Source organism: Manis pentadactyla, chromosome 10 (genome assembly GCF_030020395.1).
Source record: "Manis pentadactyla isolate mManPen7 chromosome 10, mManPen7.hap1, whole genome shotgun sequence".
NCBI classification, from domain to species: domain Eukaryota; kingdom Metazoa; phylum Chordata; class Mammalia; order Pholidota; family Manidae; genus Manis; species Manis pentadactyla.
In genome coordinates this window covers 8382184-8402125 of record NC_080028.1, presented here as the reverse complement: position 1 = coordinate 8402125, position 19942 = coordinate 8382184, and the positions used below count along the sequence as shown (strand labels likewise).

The 19942-nt window shown below is 39.6% G+C and overlaps 1 protein-coding gene across 3 annotated transcripts in view; it reads left to right on the top strand.

Moving 5' to 3' along the window:
- The first annotated feature begins 2388 nt into the window (after positions 1-2388).
- The window catches only part of TNRC6B (trinucleotide repeat containing adaptor 6B), a 282415-nt gene continuing 264861 nt past the window's right edge, over positions 2389-19942 (top strand). Inside the window, exon 1 of one of the 3 annotated variants that reach the window (XM_057486340.1) lies at positions 2389-2483. In XM_057486340.1, the coding sequence (XP_057342323.1) occupies positions 2413-2483 (71 nt within the window). In that variant the 5' untranslated portion in view covers positions 2389-2412. Of the gene's footprint in view, positions 2484-2548; positions 2784-19942 lie in introns of those variants that run through there. The other 2 variants (XM_057486341.1, XM_036931424.2) reach the window with 2 other exon arrangements.

The following is a 19942-nucleotide window of genomic DNA, read 5'->3' as shown; positions in this document are numbered from 1 at the left end:
CGGTAGAGTTTCCAGCTTCCTGCTTTCTCCTGGGGAGGAAAAGTACAACAGGGTATTGTGGACAGATATCTGAAGGCTCTCAAAGACTGTAGGATGGACAGGCTTTGTCAACTCTTGGTTATTCTTATCCTGCTCCCTAGCCCCAGAGAGCAAACGCTGCAGGTCCCTACACGTCACCAGTCTCTTGCCTAACTAATCACAATTCATCCTTTAGCTCTCCTTGTAGATGTCATTTCTTCCAGGAAACCATCCCTGTCCTGCCAAGGCTGAGCCTCGGGTCCCTCCCATGTTCTTTCAAGTCACTTGCACTGTAATTATCTGTTTACCTGTTGGCCACCCCCACTGGACTGAGGTCCCTGCAGGCAGAGGTGTTTTATTCATCTGTGTAGCCCTTGTATCTTAGCAAGGTGCTGACAGGCTGAATAAACATTTACTGAATAATTATTTATTTGGGAACCTTTTATAATCAGAGCAATTCAAGGGATACAAAGATGAAAAAGAAACCATTTCTTTTTAAGAAACTTACAACTAAGGTGAGGAGACAGACGTATCCGATAATTAACTATAAAACCAAGCATGAATCTAAGGGTTAAAACAGAGGTACAACTAACCAACTATGAAGATAAAGGTTTTGGACTCTGATCATTTCTCATTCATTGTGTTTCCTGGTTCAGAATTCTCTGGTTCAGAAGCCATCATTACAAATATTCAGATTCATAGAACCTTTATTAGAATTTGACTCATTATTTTTCTTCTGTCCTACTGCTGGCAATTGCCCTAGGAAAACCTGCTATTTAATGTTAATTAATGTTTGTGAAATGCCTTGTCTTCCTCTGCTAAAAGGCTGTAAGTGTTGAGCATTATTTCTGTGTTACAGTGGTTGTTTTATTATTAAGGCAGTGCCAACTAGGTTACACAACAGCTTAAATCAGGAAGTGGAACAAGGGTGGTGATCCCACTGAAGCTACAGGGGATGGAGATTTGGGATGGTAAAATGTTAATTACTCAAGATGGAATGCGGGCTACAGTCCAGTACTGTACTCCTGGAGGTCATTTCAGTCCCAGAGGCTGGGGCTGGCTCTTTGGCAGTGGGTCCTAAGCATCCTGCCCTCCTCTGGCTGGAATGTTGGATTTACTTTGCTGAAAGATGCCACAGAGAAAGTAATCCGATGGCCACAAGCCAGGAGCACAGTGTCTTGCACAGCATCAGGGGCTACTCTGGAAGCTTTCCAGGAGTTGAAGGGCTATTCTATTTGCATACAATAATTTATTTCTAAAGCGATTTATTCTTTCTCTCCCTTTAGACTTTCTCCTTGTTTCCAGCTCTTGGGGATCTTCTCCAAAGAGTGAGCTGGAGGTGGATGGGTGAGGTTGGGGAGGTAGGCTTGTGGTAGAAATGTCTATCTACAAAGCTGAGATGAATATAGAGGTAGCTGGGCTTCTGGTCAGGACACACCAAGAATGTTTAATTTAGGTTGGGAAGGAATGACTGGAAAGGAGGATGCTGTGTTGGCAATGACAACCTTTCCATAACACTAGTGTCACACCCAGAAACTGATTGAGAAACTTGGGTTCTGAATGAAATGTTTTAAGGATGTTGGGTTGGCTGACAGGTATGATTATGGGCTAAGGGAACGCTCTGGATTCAGACATATAGATCCTATGTATATAGGACCAAATGTTGCTATCTGGGTGACCTTGGGCAAATTTCCTAACCTCTGTGGAGCCTTAAGTTTCCTATCTGTAAAATTGAGAGAATGGAAAACTCATTAAGTTTAACCAGATATTCCCTGTAGAGAACTCAACACAACACAGTAGTTGGCACAAAGCAGGCACGCAATAAATGGTAGTCATTATTGTCAACTACAGGACAAGCGACCACGGTCGACCCAAACTCCCAAGCGAACAATTAGTCGCAGCTCAGAGAATCCAGATCTGACCCACGTGCCTATTTGCCCAATAAGATGCCAGGAAAGAGCTCGGTGGAGACAAACCAATGGCACTAGCCCTTGTTGTTGGACGGGCTTTCTTGCTGTTCCACCAATAGTTTGAAGATTTGACTAAGGAGTGACATCCTAACAATCCAATGACACACAACCAGACTACACTCAGTACTTCAAGGGGATAAACCTAGTGGCCGGCACGTATAGATTCCGTTATTAGGCCGTACTGAATGGAGAGAGGAGCACGGGGGAAACAGCAAAGGAGCGAGGCACTAATGAGCTAAAAAAAGAAAAAGGCCTATGGTTGCGCCAAGTGAGCTCGGCCGCCATCATGCTCTAGTTTCCCCTTAACCTCTCCGGGTCCGCGACCGAGGAAGCGGCCTCTGGGATGTTAAGGGGGTGTGTCCCCAAATGATTGGCGCAGGCAGCCCAGCCAATCCTAGCTCGTCAAACGGGGAGCACTTGACCAATGAGGGGCGTCGGCAGCCGCGAGGACTTGGAGGGGCGGAACAGCAGCTTGACGGGCACAAAAAGCAGCCAGTAAGAGCCGGAAGCATCTTCCCTGCGGCCAATGGAGTGGGGCTCTGGGCGGACCCCCGAGTGTTTGTGTTGTGGATTTGGGGGAGGGAGGCGGAGGGGAAAGTTTGTTTATTTTGTTTTTAGTTTCTGGGGTCCCCTTGTTTCTGGGAGGTGAAGCAGGAGAGAGTGACCCCCCCCGCGGCCCTTAGTCCCCCTACGACGTAGCCTCCATTGCCTGCGGAAAAGTGGGGACCGCGCGCATCGCAGCGCATCGCCTCACACAGCGGAACGTCGCGCACTCGGAGCCGGCAAGGCTCAGCGGTGAGTGAGGACCGACGGCCTCGTCCGCCTTTCCCCTCCCCCGCGCACTGCCCAGTCAGAGCGGGCCGGCCCGGTGGGCTAGGACGCCGGCAGGAGCGCGCCGCACGGGCTGGCCTGTCAAGCGGAGGCGCAGCGTGTGCGTGTTCTCGCGAGTGAGCGCGCGCGGCGGGGAGAGGGCCGTAGGGGCGTGAGCGCGCGCGGGGCCCGGCGGGGGCGGGGGCGTTGAGCGCGTGCCCCGTGGGGGCGAGCGTCCGGTGGGTTTGACCCGGGGCATGGAGGGACTGGGGCGACGTCCGCACGCTGGGAAGGGTCGCCCGAAATGGCCGGGCCGCTTCGGGCGGGCGCGGGAGGCTCCGGGCGTCACGCGCCAGCAGGTGTGAGCTGGGGGAGGGCTTCCGGGTGGGCTGGCCGAGACGGGTACGTTTCCGTCGCTGGGGGCCTAGGGGCAGGGAGGGACTCCCGGTCGCGGCGCCGAGCCGGGGCCGCCAAGGCGCTTGGGACCCCTGCCCGGTGGTGGCAGTGGGAGGTGTCAGGCCCGGGAGCCTGTGTGCGCGACCTGCGGGACGGAGTGAACGTGCTCCTGCTTCTCCCGGCCCGGGTCATCCCAACACTCACCCTCAGAGCCCAGAGCGTTCGGCCACCTTCGAGGGGCGATTCAGACTTTAAACGAGGAAATACGGGGCAGGGGAAATATCCGCAGGCGAAACAGCCCTAGGAGTATTTTCTGCCTTCCCCTGGTGCGGCACCCCTTAGTTTCAAATTAGCAGGTTAGCCCAAAGTGGGCTAAACCACTGTAGTGGCTACAGACACCTAGGAACGGTATATAGCCTGTCGTCAGGCGCTTTAGGAACCAGCCCTTCGTTCAATTCTTTGAACACTGGGTACCAGTCTGGGTCGTTTCTGGCCCCTTGCTTTCTTTTGTATCTTTTGGCTCTTTTATTGCTTAGCTTATATGCTAGAAATTGAGCGAGGAATAAGGCGAATTAAAAGTTGGTCATTTGTATTACAATATAAGCAAAATTATACAACAAAATTGGCCAGGTATTTCTCCATAGTCAATGAATAAAACGTCATTCGTTGGGCCCCCCTCCCACTATGGTTAAGCATACAGAAATAACGGAATATGGAAAACTTACATCTTAGTATTTTTTTAAAGTTTAACAATAGAGGCTTTTTCCTTCGTTGTTGTGGGACTTTTCAATAGTATGAGGGTTTCCTATTAATTTGGAGAAGCATCAGTGATCTTGGCTTTGAAACAATATTTATTCTTTGGGTAGTGTTATGTAAATGCCTCTTGAAAAGGAGAACTTTAGCACGCTGTCTTGCACCTCCACAGTGTGCAGTGTCACTGTTGGTGTGTAGTAGGGAGGATGTGAATGTAGTAGGTCCCTATGCTAAGGCAAGTTTCCAGAACACACATCAGACTCGCTTGTCTCACTTGGGACCAGACGATGATAATGGTGCCGTTATATTTTCTTAGTTCTTGACTGTTTTTAAGTGCTTGTCTCAAACATCATTATTTGAGCAGAATAGTTTCTGATAGGATTGAAGAGAAGAAATTCCCAAGCTTTTTTCCAAAGTAGCATATAAATATAATGCCCTTGAAAAAAGTTTTTCTCTCATTTAAATGGAAGCACTTAATGTTTTAAGTTAGAACAATACCATTTGTTCAACTGGTAGTAATAATGTTAGTTGACATTTGCTGTGTGCTTCCCATATGCCAACCTCTCCATATATATATTTTTCCTATTCCTCACCTCAAGCCTGTAGGGTAGGTATCGTTACTGTTTAAATGGATGAGAAAAGGAGCCTCCACGAGCCACACAGCTAGAAAGTTCCAGGGCATAGGTTTAGTCTCAAGTCTCGTTTCAAAGCCTGTGTTTGTTCCATTTTGCCTCCTAAATTATCCAGAGGAAGAAAGGCAAAAACAACAACGAAAAATAGAAAAAGGAAAGGGAATTGCCCCTTGATGATTAGGCTGCTCATACCTAACTTAAGAATTTAATGCTAAAACTTAGTGTTTAGGAATTAAGAATATTTCTATGAAAGTATACCTAATTTTGTTTTTATTTCTTTCCTTTTTGATTTTTATGAATAATAAACATGCATTTAATTCAGAGATCAAGGCTCTCAGAGCCTTTTGTGCAGATGTCCTCTCCAGTATTTTGCTATACTGATGGATCCTGTGTGCTTGTCCAGGGACCAGATGTTACTTTTGTGTCTAGCACAGTACTTAGCACATAGTAGGAGTACGGTAAATGTTAGTTGACTAAGGAGCAGAAGTTAAAAATGTAATGACTTCAGTTTCGTTTCAGTAGTTTTAATTTAGTGGGACTTTAAGAAAGTTCATGAGTAAATGCACGTTCTAGAAGAAGAAAACTGGAGCAACTTACGAGGTCTTGAAAGTTTGGCCCTGCCTGATTGCTAAGTCTCCCAGTTCCACTTATTTATCTGTTTGAGCTGTTGTACCATTCTGTTCTTCTTTCACCTTTCAGAGTTCTAAGAGAGGAAGTTACATTGAGTACTTCCCTTCTCTGCTCATTCTTTGAACCTTTTCAGTCTGGCTCCCAGCTTACCGCTCACTCCCTGAGGCCAAGGTTGCCAGTTACCTAATGGTTAAATTTCCCAGAGCATCTTTTGGGGCTTCATTCTGTCTCCCTGTAGCAGTCAGTCCTTGACTACCCATATGCCTTTTAAAAAATTGTTTTTAAAATAATGTATAGTAATACTGATTTTAAGTGTGTGTGCAGTTCTATGAATGTTAACACATGTATAGATTCATTAGATTCATGTAACCACTATTACAGTCAAGATACAGAGCAGATCCATAATCCTTAAAAAGCGTACTCATGCTTTTTGATAATGTTTTTGACAGCTCTTTCTCCTGACTTCTGTCCCAGAGATAAACAGATATTAAGGATCAGGCTTAGGCTCCTTTTGTTTTTTTCTCTTTTTCTATTCCTTGAAAATGTTAGTTACTTTTGAGACTTACACTGTCTGTCAACTTACACTATCTACTAACTTACATATTCATGCCTGACTTTTCTTGTATACTCCAAAACAACATCAACATTTGTACCTGCTGGGGTTTTTCATTATTCCTTTATACTCAGTATTTTAAAGTTATGCCTAACTTTGCCTCCCATCTAAGCCTCTCAAACCCTCTCTTCTATAAGATGTTTCTGTTTGTCTTGGTGGTGCCAACCTCCCAGGCTTGCAATCCTGGGACACTTGGAGGGCTTTATAATAAACTCTTTTATCCCATATCTGAAATCCTGTTGCAAATACTTGTACCCAGGTACAAATACCGGCTCCCACCCTTTTGCTGTCAGGCTGGCTCTGGTTCAGTAGGCTGAGTGACGTATAGGTAGGTGGAGTGCTTACAACCTCAGCAAAACCCTTTGTGGCTTCTGATTGCAGTCAGGCTGGCTTGGGATTTTATTTTCCATCCTATGAAGATCTGCAAGATCTGGCCTTGACCTGCCTCTCCAACCTTTTTTATCCTCTTTTATGGTGCACACTCTTTCTGACATTCTAACTCCATGGTCTTTCTTTCAATTCCTTGAATTACCCTAGTCTTTTCCAGCCTTAAGATTTTTGTACATACCAGTGTCCTGCCTTGGGCTGCTCTTCCCCTACTTCTTCCTAGTCTTCACCCACCTGATTTCAGGGTTCAGATTAAATTGTCACTTCTTAAGAGAGGCTTTCCTTTATGACCTAGTCCCACTATCTGCATCTATCCTTAGGTCTCTCAGAGCTCCCTTCTTTTTTAATAGCTCTCACCACAATTTGTGATTCAGTATCATACCTCTTTTGTTTCCTGTGTCCCCAGAGCTGAGCTAAGTATCAGGCATACAGCAAACTCCCTGTAAATATTTGTTGCCTGTGTTGTGAGTCTGGGCTTTAGCTTTTATAATTTATTGATATCTTACAGTTTTTGGTAGCCTTACTTTCTCCCTTCTACCTCGTCTGGGACTTGATCCCACTGTTGGAGGTTTTGCCACATAGGGATAGATCTGAAATTACTGAAGAGAATACGAATCCTGTTCTCCTTCTGAATGTATCTCTGCTTTGGACCCCTTACCACTGAGCTAGAAACCAGATCTAACCTAACCCGCAGCAGAGCTTGCTAAGTCCACTGAGCAGCGCACCATGCTTATCCAGGCTGGGGTCAGTGCTTGCAGCTGTTGTTCTTCCTTCACCTCACCCTGCTCTTGAGTTTTTTTCTTCCTCTGTCCACCGGGTGTGGGACTTCTAAAGACCTTGTGTATACTTTCCAGCTGAGCCTGCTTACCCTTTGACATTTGCCAGCCTTTTGACATTGACAACTGCCTCCAGTGTCTTGACCCTGCAGATTGCCCCCACGCTAATCTTCCTGAAACAGTGCTTTGTTTATGTTTCCTGCCCCTCCCCAAATCCACTGCAGGCACTTAAATTTGAAAACCTTCAGTGGTATTGCCTAAAGGGTTGAAATCTTTAGCTTGTTATTTAAAGATTTCTGGACTAGCACTGTCCAATAGAAATAGATTGCAAGCCACAAATGAGAGCCACTTACGTACTCTTAAATTTTCTAATAGCACATTTATAAAAGTAGAAAGTGAAATTGTTTTTATAATATTTTATTTGCTTCAGTATATCCAGAATATTATTATGTAAACATATACAGTAAAAAAGTTGTTGAGGTGTTTTACATCATTTTTTTCATGTTTTTGAAATCTGGAGTATATTTTTAATTTACAACATCTCAGATTCGGATTAACCACATTTGAAGTGCTCAGTAGCCACATGTGGTTAGTTGCTACCATGTTGGACAGCACAGCTTTAACCCCAGTCCTCAGCATAGTTGAAGGGCTATATCTGGGATGATTCCAGCCACTGGTCTTTTGATAACTAATCCCCTTACCTGGAAGCAACTCCTTATCCAAATATGCTAACCTTCCTTGCTGAGAAATCCTGGAAATCCCAAGGCCGCCCCTAAATTGCAGTTCTTACCATCTATTTTGAACCCTCTTCTGAATCCTTTTAACATTAGTTTTTTTGTGTCAGTATTTTTCATATAGCAATTACTTACAATTATCAGTTTGTATTATAATTAGGGATATTATTTAAAATATTTAATAGCTGATAAGGCATGGGTACTATCCAGTGGGAAGAGATACCGGATGAGTTAGAACCAGTGGCAACTGTGCACAGCCTCTTGTGTTCTCATCTGTGTGTGTACCTGCCAAATCGCAGCTCTGATTGTCCTAGCCTATGTGTGGTTGTGTCCCCCATGAGCTCTGTGAGGCGGGCTTCTATCTTCCTTACCTTTGTATCCCTAAGACAGCTCCTGACCTGGCCTGTAGTAGGCAGTCTATACATATTTTAAATGAACAAATGCCACCTTGTATTTTGTTTTTTTCTCTTTTTGTGCTATGTTTGATCTTTCCAATTAGAAACTGAAATATAAGTTCTTTGAGGACAGAGATCATGAATTATGGAGCATATGGCATTTTTCTTGATTGTCTTCATAGGAGCATTTCTTCTGAATTAAGATTTTCTTTAAAAAAAACTATGTTTAGATATTGTTGTGGGTTGTCAAGATGGGTCAAAAATGAGGTTTGGCTTTAATTTTCTTTTTGTGGTTTGTAATCTGGCTCTAAAAGCAGCTTCAAGAGAAGAGCTCCTTGGAATTAATGCATATACTCTCCAGTGTTAGGGATGCAGCTAGCTAGTGGAATGACACTGAACTAGGAGTTAAAAGGTTAGTTTATATTGCAGATGTCTGCATGAGTATCACCTGTGTGCGAGCACATGAATGATTGAGTCTTAAAACCTATAATTTTGTGAAAAAATGCCCCTATAACACAGAGATGAAATGATTATTCTTTATAGGAATATTTAATTCCTCTCTGCTCTCTTACACTTACTAATTTCTAGCAGGGACTACACTGTACTGTGTTTCTAGATGATGCGTTTCTTAAGAGCAAGAATGTGTTACATTCATCTTTGGATCCCCAAGTGCACACTGTACTGTGCCTACCATATTGTAGGTATGCAAATGTTTGTTGAATAAATAACCTGGAATAAATAACTTTGCTTTAAAGTACCTCAGTTTTGTGTTTTTAAGTAGGGAATTCTCTGCCTTATCAAATTGAAATAATCTTTCATATCTGTTCTGTATATGTTATACCTCAAATATAAAACATTTACTATACTTAAAAAAACAAATGTAAGTCTGATCATATTTCTTCCCTCATTAAAAATGTAACGAGTCCCCAAACGCTGCTTTCTCCCCTCTGGAATATAAATGTCTTGAGAGTAAGTACCTGGTCTGTCTTGTTCACTGAATGCCCAGTAAAGACCTTGCCTCATTTCCTGCCACTCTCCCCTTTTCTGCCTGTACTCTTGCCACATTGACCCTCTTCTGGTTCTTGAAATGTATGTTCCTTCTCATTCAAGGTGTCTTTGTTGCATTTGCTGTTTCCATGAGCTGGGAAAACCCCCGGCCCCCGCCCAACCTTAGTTGATGCCTCTTCAATCCTCAGAGCTCAGTTTAGTATGTCACTTCTTATCACCCCCTTATATATAGCTTTCTATATGACTTATCACTCCTACCTCAGATTAGGAGATGTGCTCCTTTTAAACTCTCAGGGCGCTTAATAATTGAATAATCATTTAATTTGTATATTGTTTCCCTGCTAGAACATACATAGCTACAGACATAAAAATGCATTCTCTGTTGTGTTCACGTTTGGATCACCAGTATCTAGGACTATAAGGTGTGCATAGTAGGTTTTCAATAAATATTTTTCAAATTAAGTTAGAAGAGAGAACTGAAAATAGAATTTTAAAAAAAGCTTAGTCATTCTAATGGCTTCAATAAATATATAAGAACAGGAAGGGGCTTTCTTTTTTAAGTTGTCTCCAGGTTTATTTTTTTCTTAATTTCTACTTGTAATAGGTAAACATTTTAAGATTACAGAAAGAGTATTGTAATTAAAATTTTTAATTTGTCTGAAAATTGTATTTAGTCGTTCAGTTAATGAGTATCCTTTTAATCCCTATTCTTCGAAATTATCAGAATGGTTATTCCTTTAAACATCTTTATGTGCTAGGGTCTCTGTGACTATAGTTTTACTAAACATTGAGTGCATACCGTGTGCTGAATGCTGTGTTAAAAGCTAGGACTACAGGGGATGAGGGGCGATCTTTGCTCTCAAGTAGTACATAGCCAAGTGGACAAGGCAGATATGGACACAGATGAGTGCCATTTGGTGTAATAAGCGCTGTAATAGTTCAAGGAGTGGGTCAGGGGTGAAAAAAAGCCATCAACACACCTGGAAGTCAGGAAAGCCTTTCCAGGGAAGGTGACAATCCCACTAAGTCATGGAGTTGGAAAAGGGCATTTCGGGCGTAGGGAACTGCCTGTGCAGATGCACAAAGGAGCATAATTAGTATAGGAGGTCAGTAGCACAGTGGTATGTTTTAGAAAGCTGGTGTTGGGATACAGGACCAGCAGCTGGCTTACAGGCTGTGACATGTCAGAGTCAGACTCTTGGATTACACTGCATTTTAGAACTGGAAATGATCTTAGAAATAATCATGGGAATATATTTGAATTCCTACAGGCATTATAAAGTACTGTTCAAAGAAGACAGTCATAAACCAGAATGCTGCTTGTTATTTCTAGTTAATATGCTTTCCTTGAGTATAGTACCTATAACCATATAGTACCTATAAGCAAATGATTTCAGGCAGAGTTAGAAAGTGGTGACTCATTTAAGCTTATCTGTAGGAGCAGAGAGTAAAGGAAGTGAACTCTTGATTGCCTGAGGTGAGTCCTGATCCATCTCACAAGGGCCAGATAATGCACCAGTGAAAGGGATGAAATCAGAAGGATTACCTGAAGGGCCTCTTGGGTATGTGTACAGAGAAAGACAAATTCTACAGCTTGAAAGTCTTTACCTGTCTGTAAGTCTCCAAGTGGTTCATTGAACTAGCATTAATTTAATTTGATTCTCAGCCAAAATTGGAGAAAGGAAGATTTATTGAATGGATAACCATTTTCCTTCACTTCCCTCTGTAGCTCCATAGCTCTTTGCTTTCCTGTCCCCTTCCATACCTCTTTCCCAGCCCTATTACTCTTTTCCCCAATCCACTCCATCTTTTGCCATCTTTCCTCCTATCATCCCTAAATTGTTTTCAGGTGCAGTTGTGGTAAGTGTGTACACTTTGTGGGCTAACCAGTGTTTCTCAGTTTTGCATATTCAGAGCTTGCTGTTTTTCAGAGTGAGGTGATTAAGCTCCTGTAGTGCTGATCACACTCAGAAGATGCTAATTGACCTATAATAATTCGATTGCTACAAATTCTGTGTGTTCATTTATTGGCCAAGATCATAAGGGGCTGACGAGATCATGGATGGTAGGGAGAATGATGTTAGTGAGTGAAGTTTATTTCAGTGTTTAGAAAAGAAAGGAAAGAGAAAATGGAAGTAGAGCAAGTTGAGAAGGCAGCAGCATCTTAAGGTAAGATAGAAAATCTATTTTAAGGTATACAGGAAGGACTTAGGAGAGAAAGAAAAATTGAAACTGCTTGATGGAAAAGGTAGCAAGTAATTTCAGGGGCAAGACCGCCAGATTCTTCCCAAGGGCATAGGTGGAGTGATAATCATTAGAAGTTCGTTGCAGCTCCTCAACTAGAGAAAAGGAAGTCAGGGGTTCTCTCCTGGATACCTTGAGCTGAAAACAAGTTTATACTACTTTGTTTTTCCTTTGGCATCCATAGAATGGTTTGTGCATAATAGGTGCAAACATTCTAAGAAATTCACAGGATTGAAAGAAGATACTAATTATAACTTTAAACTTGTTCTAGTTACCAGGTCCCATTACATGGATAATGACAAATGAACATGTTTATTAATCCTGTATCTTGTGAAGAGTACAGTTACATTGTATTTTTTTTCCTTAAAGTGTTAATTTATTAAATGTATACATTTAAATATACCACAGCTTTCATAGTGCTGTTTTGGCATGTCTTTCTGTTTAAAAACATACCAAGAATCTCAAAAAGTGGAAATTGGCTTACGCTGAGGCTAACTTAGGCTCACTTATGCTCAAGTCAGTCAGTCTATCAAGCGATAAGACTAGCGTGTGCTGGGTTCTGATGTGGAGGAAGGAGAGAAAGAGTAAAGGTGAAACTGAGGCCCACCAGTGGAGCTAGGCGATTATCCTATGAAAATCTTGCTGCTGGTGTATCATGCATGCTCAGTAATACCTTTTTGTTGAGAGATATTTTACTTAGATGTATATCTCTGTGGGATTTCTAAATATAGAATACCTCCACTTAGATGTACTATGGACAACAGATTTTAAAATAAATCTTTCACCAACCCACTCTTTTGTCAACCTTTTTGCTATAGAAGTTTTATATTTGCATACCAAAGTGTTTAAAATTATGATGTTTTTATTTGGCAGTTAGGCTCTATCCCCGTCAACAAAAGGGAACAGTAATAACTGATTCCCACTTAAACCATGCAGGTGGGTCTGTGGATTGGTATAGAAAGGAGGCCCCCACATTTCCCAATATGTGGAGTAAGTATGGACCCAGAAGGGGAAAAAACATTACTTTTAAAACACCAAGAGAATTAATGAAAAGGCTCTTTGTAGAAATAACGAAGCAAATCAGGAGAATGAAAATGCAAAAGACATAATATTTCAAGCCAGTAAGGGCTGGTTTGAAAACTTTAAAAAGGGGACCTGTGCCCCATTAACAGCTTGTGCGGTGGCCTCAGCCCATGACACCACCCTGTGCTTCCTGAATCTGCCAGAGCCAGGGCTCAGCACTGATACAGCATGTTTGCTTTGGAAGCAGATGCTCTCTAGACTTTATTTACTGTACTTTAAAAAATGCATATTTAATTTCATTTTCTCTTGTTTTCCTTTGACCTCCTGAAGACCTTCATCCAGGGTGTTTTTCAGAAAGGTTAACTCTGAACGCTAGAGTGGGGCCTCTGCTTCACCTCCCTGAAAGAGTTGGTGACTCTGTTGGGTCCTATCTTTGGCAACTCATTCTCCTAATACCTGAATCATGAAATTCTGAAACAAAGGATCTTGAAACACTGCCACGTCTTTTAGCTCTTTTCTCTGTGGTTTTGGACTTTGAGCCAGTTGTTTTTGTTTCCATGCTACCATCCTGATTCTAAGTCATCTTCAGGCTTGGCTGGATTATTACAGTAGCTTCCTGTCAGTTGTCCTTTTCCAGTTTCTTTCTAGAAAATGTTTACTACATACTGTTTTACTTTTCCTTCTTTACCGATGTATGCTTTCTTATTCTGTCAAATCGAAACACCTGTGTCTGAGGCAAGCTCCTCTGTTGCTTCACCTATCAACTATCACTCCCTGGTTTTGAATCTTTGCCTGCTTCCATACAGTCTTTTCTCTATTTCCATATGATTTTCTCCCCCTTTATCCTCATACTCTATCAAGGCTATGCCTTACATAAAATATTTTCCCAGTTTCTGGATTCCAAATTACTTTGTTTCTCACTCTGAAAAAGCTTTCTCTACACTTTATTAGAGCCCTCTTCATTTGGACACAGTTTGTTTTTATTTATACAGTTATGACTACAATAAACTAAATAAACTTCACTAATTTCATTCATGTCTAGTACCATTTTTGTAGGTTGCTTTGTTTTTTTACATATACAATTATATTATTTATAAAGAAACACAGTTTTACTTTTAGTATTTGAGTTCTAATTCTTGCCTTATTGTACTGGCTAGGACCTCAAGTGCTGCATTGAAATAGAAGTCATACTAATGTGTGTTCTTCCTTTTTTCTGAGACTTAAGGGGAAAGCATTGTACTATTAAGTGTGGTGTTAGCTATTTTTCTTTGTTACTTAGTACTTCGTTGAATACTTGAGGGTTCCCATGCAGATCTATGGAGTTCTTTCTCTGTGCAGCTCTTTCCTCTCCAGTACTGTACACTGCAAACTCTAGCTGCTTTGACCTTCCCAGAATCCCAGTTCCGTGTTCCATGTCCTCAACTAAGAGAAGTCTCTCAGTTCCACCAGGGTTCCATCTCCTTTCTCTGTGGCCTGGAATCTTTCCCTGTGTAGCAAGCTAGGACAGTTGTAGGGCTCACCTTGTTTGTTTAGCATTTCTCAGACATCACTGTCCTTCCTTGCCTGATGTCCAATGTTTTGAAAACCATTGTTCTATATATTTTGTCCAGTTTTTCAGTTATACTGTTTTTTACTTGCAAGGGTACATATGGTCCCTGTTACTCTATCTTTTCTGAAAGTGGAAGTCCTGCCTTTTCTTAAAACATCTGGGGAATTATTTAGGAGTTGCTTCCAGAGTATGAGATAGTCTTTGGAATTTCCGGAGGGGGAAATCTTCATTCTTTCAAGGTGGATTTGATTTTGGGGAGCAACCAAGAGTTATTTTTCAGGTCTGGTGAAATGATTTGTCTGGGTAGTACTGTTTGAGTTTCAAATTGAGTTCAGAGTAATGAGGCAGATTTCCTTTTGTGACTTGTAAGCTGGTTTTAGAAGCAAAATTTCTCAGTGATGGCAACCTGATTGAGATAAATATAAAACTTCTTATTGGTGTGTACTTTGAAAAATAACTTGTTTGAATGTTTTTATATATTTATTGGTATATATTTAGTATCAGTTTATATTTACTACTTGCACTTCTTAATAAGCTTTCTTAAATTGTTTTTATGTGATATTCTCTCTCCGATTTGATTGTAAACTCAACTGATGTCTGGATACGTTTGTACATTTCCTCACTACACTGCACTCTTAACTGTGGAATCTATTTAAATCAGAATATTTAACTAATTTCTGTGTAAGGAAACTAGGATTACCCTCTCAGAATACATTGCTTGATATAAAAGATATGAAATTGGTGTTTGATACCTGTACAGTATTATTAGTGCTTTCATAATTTAAATTTTAAGTTATTCATATAGGATGATGAATTCCAGCACCATAAGCACATACCTGTATCTTTCTTACACTGTAGGAATTATGTGAGTGACCTAATTTAAAGAGATGCCTTGAATCTGGATCTGTTATGTAACTAACTGAGGAATCTCCTTAGAACCTAGTAGACTGATATATATACTACATTATATGCAGCCTTAATCACTGGATAAAATTCTTTGGTGGGAGGGGTTAAAATCTTTTCCCACAGTCTTTGTTTTCTAGTACTGGAAGGTCCCATTAGTCCCACCCCTGACCCTCATTAGGAAAGGATTTATAAAAACTTTCTTAATGGATTAAATTCTTAGATTTTTAGCTTTCAACTTTGATTTTAATTTCATATTTTTAGTTAACTGTATTTACAGCTTTACAGTTTTTTCATAGTGAATCTTGTGATAGAGTTTGGATAGTTAACTGAATTTATAGTTAGTTAACTGAATTTATAGCTTTACAGTTCTTTCGTAGTGAATTTTGTAGAGTTTGGATACTCTTCTGTGATGCCCTTTTAGCTTGCTCTTTATCCCTGATGCTCTTGTACTTTCATATCTTTTTGTTGTCTTCTTTCCTTCTCTTTTCTTGCCCATTCTGTCTTGTTGAAGTAAAAGGAAGATTACAGTGGGAAATTTTCTTTTTAAGTTCTTACATATGAGATGGACTTTTAAAACCCAAATTTATGCTGAAGTTTTTAATTTTTAATTTTAAATACTTTAGAATTCCATACATACTTATGTTTTCATACGTATTATTTCTGATGACCACATACTTTTCATGGATAGTACAATCCACAATTTAGTAAATAATACCTGTAAAGATAGCATTCTTCTTTGTTTCCAGATGTAATGGCAACCAGTTTTGCTACTAATGTTGCTTTAAGGAGTGTTTTGAGTTATTTTTCAGTCTTGAGTATAACTTTGTGAGAGTTTCCTTTACACAAAAATAATTCAGGGTCCTTTTCTACCCTAACATTTATTAAAATAGGTTTTTGCTGCTTTCATGTTTACCATTTGTGAAATGAGGTTCCTGTTTGGCAGCATTGTTTCTAGCATTTGTTAGTTGTATGTTTGTGAGAAGAGAGTAGTGCGGAAGAGGGAGGGTTGGTATATAGTAAAAAAAAAAAAAAAAAAGTTTTATGTAGATATAATGGAAATAAATCACTTTATTTATGCTTATTAAAATGTTCATTCTGTCCCTATTTTTCATGTGAAATCTCCTAAATTACTCTTCATTGTAATTAATTATAGGTTCTTTGTAGTCTTAGATTTTAGTTCTTGCTTTAATCCCCCCTTATAGTTGTATTTCTGTAATAGAGACCTTTGGGTTTTGTAGGCTTTGTAATCATTTGTCATTTAGTCATATATTATAATAGAATTGATATATAACAGGAATAAAATATGTAATTTTCCTTACTTGTACATATTCTATTACTTGAATTTTATTTTATATTCTATTCCATGATAACTACTGGGTTCAGTGACTTCTTTTTGATTTTGATTCTTTTAATAATTTGTATTGGTGCTTATTAACTTTTAAAATCTATGCTCCTCTTTGATACATTTAAAAAATCTCATTCTCTTTGTGTTTTGGTGTTTTTTAACATGAAACGAAATATCAAAGTGTATTGACAGAAGTCTGCTTTTTTAACTTTGCTATCTTTACCCCTTTCTGATACCACCCTCCTGCCAAAGGCTAATTTTAATATTGCCTTCAGAAAGCGGTTAATGTAAAATAATGCTTAAGTGGTATAAAATATTCTAACTAATAATGCAGTTATAGATTTATAGATATTAAAAGTAGAATATTTTTAATGATAAGTTTTAAGAAAAGAAAAATGAATTAGTTCAAATTAATTTATAGGAATATTTTTAGAAAAAATTATATTATTTCAGTGGAGGTTTGACAGGTTGATTTTTATAAAAACCCATTTTTGGGTTCATAGTCCCTTTATTTGAAAACTCTAAGGGCCATCTGTATTTTAGAATTCAGAATCTTTTTTATTTTTAGAAAGCTAATAAGATGCATTTATGAAATGCCTCTGCAGAGTTTCAGGGCCAGCAAGCACTTCATAGTCAAATATATTACTATTTGGGCAGCCAATGCTATGACTATTATTACCTTAGTGGGTAGACTATAAATAGTCTCATGTCAGTTCAGGTCAGATTTTGCTGCCAGTTAAGTTCCTATCAAGTTTTGCCACCAAATGAATTATAGAAAACTTGGTTTTCAGAAGTTTTTGGATTTTGAAATTGTGGCCGAGGAATTATGGACTAGTATTTATTTTCATATTTATTTTCTTAGCTTCTGATGTTTGGTTACTTTTGTTACCTTCAGAAAATGAAACCTGCTTTCCTTTTCTCTCCTACACGATATGAGATTAAATCTGTTCTCTACAGGCCAGTTAATAGAAATTAGGACATCTCTTCACAGATACCTTGATACCTTAGGCGGCTGTCCCTGTCACGTGACACTTCCTACACTTCCCTGGCTTTTTGTTAAGATACTCATAGTTGCCTTTTCCATTCTCCTTTCAGAAGTGCCTTGTGGTAATAAATAGTAGGGAAAGGAGATTTAAAATGTGCAATATGTCACATAATATATATCCTATCTCATGTAAAAAGGTTTCAGAAGGAGCAGCATGCTTCCTGTGGACTGACCTTTCCTACTACCAGCTACTGTGTTAGCTTAAAAGATAAATTCTTCTAAAAGGAATAGATGCTTAATGTAAAACAAAAACCAAAATGGTACAGAAGTATAAATAAGAAGTAGAAACTTTCTCCTGCCCTGTGGTGCCCTCCACCCAGCCTGCTTTTGACCATTTGTTTTGTAGCTCTTCGGTGGGTTTGAATTCTTTTTAACTATTTTTTTTTTAAGTTCAGACATTCTAGGGGACAGTTTGGAAAACTCTGATTAGGCATTATAATCCCACTTGAACTAATTTTGTGTTCATGGTATTTTAAATTATGGAGATGACCTTTTCCCTTTTGGCTGGCATGTATAAACTTTATTTTTAGAGCTGTTTGCTCAACTGCATAATTTTGAAATGTTAATTAAACACATTTTTAAATATTAATTGTTCCAAATCAAAAGCATCTGAGTATTTTCCACACAGAGAAGTATAGAATGACTTGATTTATTTAACAAAACTAATTTTTTTTTTGAGAGGGCATCTCTCATATTTATTGATCAAATGGTTGTTAACAACAGTAAAATTCTTATAGGGGGACTCAATGCACAATCATTAATCAACCCCAAGCCTAATTCTCAACAGTTTCCAATCTTCTGAAGCATAACAAACAAGTTCTTACATGGTGAACAAGTTCTTACATAGTGAATAAGTTCTTACATGGTGAACAGTGCAAGGGCAGTCATATCACAGAAACTTTCGGTTTTGATCACGCATCATGAACTATAAACAATCAAATCAGATATGATTATTCATTTGATTTTTATACTTGATTTATATGTGAATCCCACATTTCTCCCTTATTTATTTATTTATTTAATAAAATGCTGAAGTGGTAGGATGCAAGATAAAGGTAGAAAACATAGTTTAGTGCTGTAAGAGTGCAAATGTAGATGATCATGTGTGTGCCTGTAGACTAAGTATTAATCCAAGCTAGACAAGGGCAACAAAACATCCACAGATGCAGAAGATTTCTCTCAAAACAGGGGGGTGAGGTTCTAAGCCTCACCTCTGTTGATCCCCAATTTCTCACCTGATGGCCCCCCTGCGACTGTGCCTGTCTTAGGTTGTTCCTCCCTTGAGGAATCTTACCCGTCTCTGGCTAACCAGCCATCTTCCGGGGCCATACAGGGAAATGTGAAGTTGGTAAGTGAGAGAGAAGTAATATTCTTTGAAAAGGTTAGCTTTTTACTTCTTTGCATATTTATGCCCTGTGGCTTCTATGCCCAGCATTTGTCTTGAGGTATCTTTACTGCTTGGAAGAATTATGATACTCGGTAATTTTCTATATGAGGCACGAATTCTACTAAAGGGCTGTAATTAGGAAGGAAGAAGAAAAGCTATAGAAGTAGCAGATGGAAGAAAACATGGGAAGATTGATTATTTCTTTGACATATTCTTCTTGTAGAGTAACATAAGCATGTATAGGTTTTAACAAACTACTAATTAAATTGCCTACACACATTAACAGAATAGGAATACAGATACATAACAAAAGCAGACCTACAATTACCAGCCATATTCAGTGAAACCAAGAAAACCAGTTAGGTACCCTAGGCATTTGTGAAAACTTATCAATAATATGATGGATATTGTCTAACTGGATTTGAATAGTTTGAGAAAAATCAGACAAATTAAAACAACACATTCCTGGGAACTGTTCACATCCCATATGTTCTTTTAACAATAGATAGTCTATAGTCGCACGATTTTGGAGCACTGCAACTTCCACTTCTCCTAATTCTTGGTTGAGTTCTGACAATATAGATCCAGTCAAATTTGTTGTTTTACTGTATGCACAGGCCAGCTTAGATATCTCCTTCTTCATTCCAATGGCAAGTCCAGGAACTGGCGGGATGAATGCAGCTACAACTGCAACAGCGCCAGGATCTTTGTTGAAGTTTTTTGATGATCATCTTGGAATGACTCTGATGATCATCTTGGAATGACTTTCCAGAGGATGTTGATGTTGGAAGTTCTTCTTCATATCATATCTTAATTCATTTTCTGGGTAGCCAAATTAGGCTTTGATCCTTTATTGCCATTGCAGGCTTTAGATTCGTGGTTACCAAAGGTTCAAGGTTAGCTTCTTTAGTATCTTTCTGCCTAACTTAGCTCACTTATTGAGCTGTTATATACACTGTCTGGAGATTCTTTTCTTCTCTCCCTTCTTATTCCTCCTCCTCCATTCTTTATATGTTGGTTGTTTTATTCTGTGCTCTTTTGTGTTTCCTTTAACTGCTTTTTGTGGGTAGTTGATTTTATTTTTTGCCTATAGTTAGTATTTGGTTGGTCTGCTTTCTTTGCTGTGATTTTATTTTCTCTGGTGACATCTGTTTAGTCTTAGGAGTGCTCCCGTCTAGAGCAGTCCCTCTAAAATACCCTGTAGAGGTGGTTTGTGGGAGACAAATTCCCTCAACTTTTGCTTGTCTGGTAATTGTTTAATCCCTCCTTCATATTTAAATGTTAATCGTGCTGGATACAGTATTCTTGGTTCAAGGCCCTT